Raw genomic sequence first — 6000 nt, 5'->3', positions numbered from 1 at the left:
GCAGCGGTCTATCGACCGCGGTGCGGTGTTCTGACGGCGGTACCTTGGCGGACGGCGGAGGTTAGAATTAGGGCCTTAGTATTGTGTTTTATATGTCCTGACAGTAAAATATTACTAAATTCGTTTTTCACTGTTGCAAGTCCTGTCCCTTTCATAGATTAACATATGGGCTACCTTTAAATATGATTAAAGTGTAGATTCCCTTTGGGAGCGGATAGACATGGGGAGTTTGGGTGCTAGATGACAAAGATTGGACTTTGTGTGGCCTTCCTTCTTGTGAAGAACTCTTCAAGGGCTTGATTTAGAGCTTGCCTCCTGTTATTTGAAGTCTCAGGGACAGCAATGACTTCTCTCTGCCAGCACCTGGAGTCTCTGGAGAGACTCCTACTCTGCCAAGTGGTGCCCATCCAGTTCCTGGGACCCTGAAAGGAGAAGCTGGCAGCCTAAGAGGCAGAAATCCACGCACTGACTGCCGTGCGTGGAGAAGATCAACGCGACTCAGATCTGCGGCTGAAAAATCAACGCGCTGCCGCCTTCGCAGCTGAAAATCGACGCTCGCCTGCAACGTGACCCAAAGAACGACACCCGGGGCTGGAGAAACGACGCACAGCATCAATGACAGAGGCTGATGAGATCGCAACCCGCGCTGCATGGTTTTCGCATCACCGTGCGGCTAGATTTCCGACGCAAACACCGCTGGGCATGTAAAAGCGACGCAGGGCCTGCCTGGAACCGAGAGTGCTGACCGGATCGATGCATCGCTCTCCTGCGGAGAGAAGAAATGACGCACGCCGACCCGACGAAAGGAGAAACGACGCAAGGTCTCGCTTGTGAGTGAAATCGGTGCATCGCAAGCCCTTTTTGACCCAAACTCAACCGTGCAGGGTTATTTTTGACACACCCAAGGTACGTTTTCACACTAACAGCGTTAGTGTGTGTTTAAAATTACATGAAGACTCTTTTTGCATTTTTTGTTATCACTTGACTTGTGTATTGTGGATTTTTGTTGTTTTGGTCTTATTTTGTTTAGATAAATATTTTCTATGTTTCTAAACCTGATTTGTGTCATCTTTTAGTGTTTTCATTAAGTTACTGTGTGTATTGGTACAAATACTTTACACCTAACACTCTGAGGTTAAGCCTACTGCTCGTGCCAAGCTACCAAGGGGGTAAGGAGGGGTTAGTTGAGGGTGATTCTCTTTTACCCTGACTAGAGTGAGGGTCCTTGCTTGGACAGGGGGTAATCTGACTGCCAACCAAAGACCTCATTTCTAACAATACAGAATTGTAATAAGGTGGCCAGTTTGCTAAATTGTTAAGTTGGACTATATTGTAATGTATCATATACATTTTTACAGTTTTTAGACACACCTGCAATCTACAAACTATTATGAGAACACACATCCATGGTTTCAAGTTTCCACAAAACAAAGACTAATTGTTCCACCAATACTATGGAATCCCCTAACAGAAAAACATTTCACAAATGTAGCGTTAGAATGCCGCTAGGGGCTCTTAAAAATGCCCCTGTATTTTATGTGGCTAGCTGAGTGGATTAGTAAAGCCAGTCTTTACAAGTGCTTTAAAACACATGAATGTATGTAAGGGGAGCGATGGAGAGATGAGGGGCACATTTGCTGGTGGTAGTGAGTGAAACCGAGGAGGAGGCCATGGGGTGGGGGGCGCCACAATAAACTGTCGCACAGGGCGCCACCAGTCCTAAAGCCGGCCCTGACTGCCACTCCCTGTGCCAGCTGAAGTCTGTCCGCAACCTAAGCATCAATTTACTACCTTCATTTCTGCCAAAATATGCGCGATCATACCAAGAAGGAAAACAATTCTTACGATGAGATAAAAAACACTTTTTCTTACCACATTCAGTGCATAATCACATCTGTTTTGTGCACTAAAATGTGCAATAGTATTTATATGAAACTGAATTTAGGAGTCAGTGTGTTTCATTTAATACACTACATTTTGTAATATACCTCATTTGCATATTCAGGAGTATATTTATAGTCTGGAGTGCCATTGTTTGTCACCCCATGACTCATCACCCGTCAGCATTTCTCATCACTTCTGAACATATTAATCTCAACTGTTCCTCCTCCCAGTCCTCACTCATGGTGTTCTCGCCCTTTATAGGAGGCGTTTGGAGGATAAACGCAATAATCAGACCGTCCACTAGAGCGAGACAATTAAAATACATTAGTCACGAATAATGAAGATTTACCAGTAAGTAACTGGGTCATTTTCAAGCATATGCAGCCGTGAGTTCCATCATCGCACTAAAATCGGATAATGCATTGTGTCATTGGAGTAAAGGCAAAACGGAAGTGCGCCTTTTCACTCCAGTGAATTTTAGTGAACGATATTTCTGGAAATGATGATTATCGTTTAATACACAGACAACTGTATCAGAATGAGGTGCTTAGGAAACCTATATGCCCTTTATTGCCTGGTAAAAGTGTCTGGGGAAATACTGGCACCACATGGTGGCGCTATTACTCTCCATATCCATTTTACCAGTGATTACGAGTTTTACAGGTCAAGACAAAGATAGCCTGTGGTTTTGGTTTTACTGTAGGTAAAATTAAATGCTTTCCTCTTTTCTAAACCGTTTTCCTTCCCAAATTCCTCTAGGCAACGGCACGTGGAATTCAAGTACGAAAATACTCTGGGTCCTAGCTCCAAATCTTCACGTCTTGAGCAAACGCCTCCAGAATGAGCCTGTTGCGTAGATGTTTATCTTCTAAAACAATACTTTTGAACACAAAGTGGCCACGGATACAAAGCACGAGAAAAGAGAAAACATTTTCTATATTTTTATAGGCAAAATGAAAGTGTCATTTGTTACATTCAAAATTAAGATGGCTCGCATATCTCATTAAAATAGAGAAACAATGCTGCACAATGAATTGAACAATTACTTAAGTGTACACATGATCCACAGTTTGCAACATATCGCTCTTCTTTGGACATCATATTGCACGAGGATGTGCAGGCGTACATAGGCGCGGATCGCACATCTTCTTTCATCGACGCCATTAAAATTATAGGGCTTTTGATCTCATTAGCATGACAATGCCTTTAGTTAGGATATACTTAAATTATTTTACAAAGGTTCGCCATTTGCTATGGTTTAATTAGCTGAACCTGATTGTGCATATTGAAATAAACACCAATCGTGTATCCTTTTCACTTCTTTCTACTGCTGAGTGTCACACAGTATATATGGACAGGTATTTAATGACTTTCAGTCAAAATTACACTGTTTGCAATTCAGTATTGTTTTCATGATCATTGTACAAAAATGACCATACAGCACATATAAAACACACTCGGTAGCATGCAACATGTTCCTATATTGCTACTGGGACATTATCCATTGCAAACAAAAATGTAGCAGGAAGAAGCAATTTTGATCACGTTTTCCCTCCAAGATTGTCTGCAGTTAATTGAAGTCATACATGAGAGGGTGATTAGATATGTAATAGATCACTTCTATTGTTCTAAAAGCTATGGCTAAACTCTTCAAATATATGAATGTGTCTTTGCCCTGGACATAAATCATGTTTGGTCCTTTTAGTCATTCGTGACGTTGCTCTGAGTCCAACATACATTATATTGTTCCTATCATGTGGCTTACAGAAGGCAGACGACTTACAGAAGTGTTATGAATACTTTGATGTTCAAGCAGTAACTCATATCATTTGTAGTCAATAAGGGGTTCAACCCAGTTGTGAATGTACAGAAATCTTAAATTAACCTCTGTGAAATTAATTGTAACTGCAACTTTACATGCTCTTTTTATATCATCACACAGAGGGGGTTTTAAGGGTGCATTAATGATTTGTTTTACATTTCAGCTATCGTTTCCTGAAAGAGCCACCAGTGGATCCATTGTTTCAGATATCATCATCGTGAGATGCTTGCTATGTATAATGACTTTCCTTCATCTTACTTCAACACATAACTGGTAAGGCACAGGGGCTCTTATAAAATTATCGGTGGTCTCTTCACTTGGCCTTGGTTGGTCCCTTGGAATGAAGAAAGTGAACTGCTGAAGAAAAGTGGTGAAGAAGAGAAAGAGCTCCATCCTGGCCAGCTGCTCCCCCAAACAGATACGGCGCCCTGCAAGACAAGGGTGAAAGAGAAAATAAATATTTCAAAACATGAAAACAACCGTAAAAATTAAAATCCGTTCTGGGATAATGGCTTTCATCCATCTAATAAAGCATCAGAACATTATATAATCACACAACTAAAGTTTTCAACACCCTACCCACTTAAAGTACCATCCAGCTTTCACAGGAGTGTAAAGAAATTGCTTTTTGCAGGGTTCATCCTAGATATTTTGCTCTATTACTTGGTATCATTGGATTGATGCTGCTGCACTTGGACTCTGTAAGTGCACTGAGTCCTTCTAAACAGGTTTCAGTGCCAGTGCTCTTATACTTTAAAAGGTATAGGTCTAATTGGCTTACCCACAATTGACATAAATTAACTTACCCAGTAGATAGCACCAGGGGTACCTAGGGTCTGTAAATTAAGTGTTCTTTGTAGATTGCAGCACTGGTTGTGCTTCCAAGAGTGTGACAAGGTAAAACATGATACCCGGACTGCCATTGCAGGCTGGCAGAGCAGTTTCTAAACTGCTAACTTGACTTTGCCATTTAAAATAATGGCAAAGCCCAAGCCTTCCTTTTTAATATTTATGTCACTCCTAAGGCAGGCCTAATGACCGTTAGGCAGAGTGCTGCATATTAAAAAGTGGGACATGTGTTTTTTGAAGTCCTGACAGTAAAAACTCAAAAGGATGATGGATGGAGTGTTGACGTTTTTCAAATACTCACCCCCCAGTCACAGATCTGGTTTTAACCCATTGTTCTTTTGCTCACCATGCCACCCCATTTTGGACCCAGCTACATGCAAATCAGTCTTGTCCCTGCTCCTCATAGGAACAGTCCAGCCCGAACTGCAAGGCCAGGTCCTCCCTGGATCAGAAACAGGCATCCTGGGATCAGTTTCGGGGTATTACCCCTCATCAGCCAGGCTAGCTTGAATCCAGTGGCAGAGTGAGAAGGTACCAAGTCTGGACTTACCCTGGCCACTTGGGGTGATTTTAGCAACACAAAAGGATGATGGGGTGATGTGGCAAGCAAAATAATGATGGATTAAACCCAGGACTGTGACTGGGGGTGAGTGATGAAAAAGCTTCAACACTCCTTCCATCATTTTATTTTGTGATGTTGCTGACTGTAAAAACACCACAATGCATTTTTTTGCTGTGGGTAGGATAGAAGCCCCATTGGAAAGTACAGGGTTACACACCAACAATGCAGCAGTGCTAACTTCTCAATGGGACTACTCAGTATGGTACTTCAAGGTATCAAAAGAATTGCCGCATTAAAGCCAACTTGTTGCTCAAGTCAAATTTAATGTAACCTTTGCACAAATGACAACTTTAGAAAGTTGCCACTTTGTTGCCCAAAAGTTTCCAGTTACAGGTAATGGTTCCACACAAGCTATTGCCCCCATGACTGCCTTCTGTCCTCTTTGGGAGAGGTGTAAATGAATATCAGTAAGGAGAAAAAATGATGTGCTAAGAGTAGAGGTGTGATCTCCTCCTGGCAGGAAGGCCAAATAGGGTGTGAGCCCATAAGGCAAGTTTCAAGGGGGGAGCTGCTTTTAAAGGGCAAATAGTAGTCACGCATGAGAGATGCTGCTCTTTTCTTTTAGCAGACAGGCTGGCATTTTGGAGAGAGAAGAAGAAGCCGTTGCCTAAGCGGTGTTTCCGCGTGGGGGTGGCCACCAAGTAAATACACCTCTGGGACGGGCTACAGAGCTCCTGACACCAAAGGGGAAGTCAGTACATAGTGTACCTTGAAATAGCTAGATGACAAATTTTGCAGAAAAGTGTCATCAGTCAGGAAGGACCTTGTAGCCAAATGGCATGTAGCTGCCTGCTGTTCCCTGGACCCAGCAAAGAGAGGCTGC

The 6000-nt window shown here is 42.5% G+C and overlaps 1 protein-coding gene across 2 annotated transcripts in view; it reads right to left on the bottom strand.

Annotated features, from left to right (window-relative positions):
• Positions 1–2795: 2795 nt before the first annotated feature.
• Positions 2796–6000, bottom strand: part of LOC138292689 (cytochrome P450 2D15-like) — a 334715-nt gene continuing 331510 nt past the window's right edge. For both annotated transcript variants that reach the window (XM_069231409.1, XM_069231410.1), the window contains one exon: positions 2796–4134. In XM_069231409.1, coding sequence (XP_069087510.1) covers positions 3956–4134 — 179 coding nt within the window. In that variant the 3' untranslated portion in view covers positions 2796–3955. The remainder of the gene's footprint in view (positions 4135–6000) is intronic.

The sequence above is a fragment of the Pleurodeles waltl genome, chromosome 4_2 (genome assembly GCF_031143425.1).
Source record: "Pleurodeles waltl isolate 20211129_DDA chromosome 4_2, aPleWal1.hap1.20221129, whole genome shotgun sequence".
Classification (NCBI taxonomy): Eukaryota; Metazoa; Chordata; class Amphibia; order Caudata; family Salamandridae; genus Pleurodeles; species Pleurodeles waltl.
The sequence above is the reverse complement of the archived record's forward strand: the minus strand, read 5'-3'. Positions and strand labels throughout refer to the sequence as shown.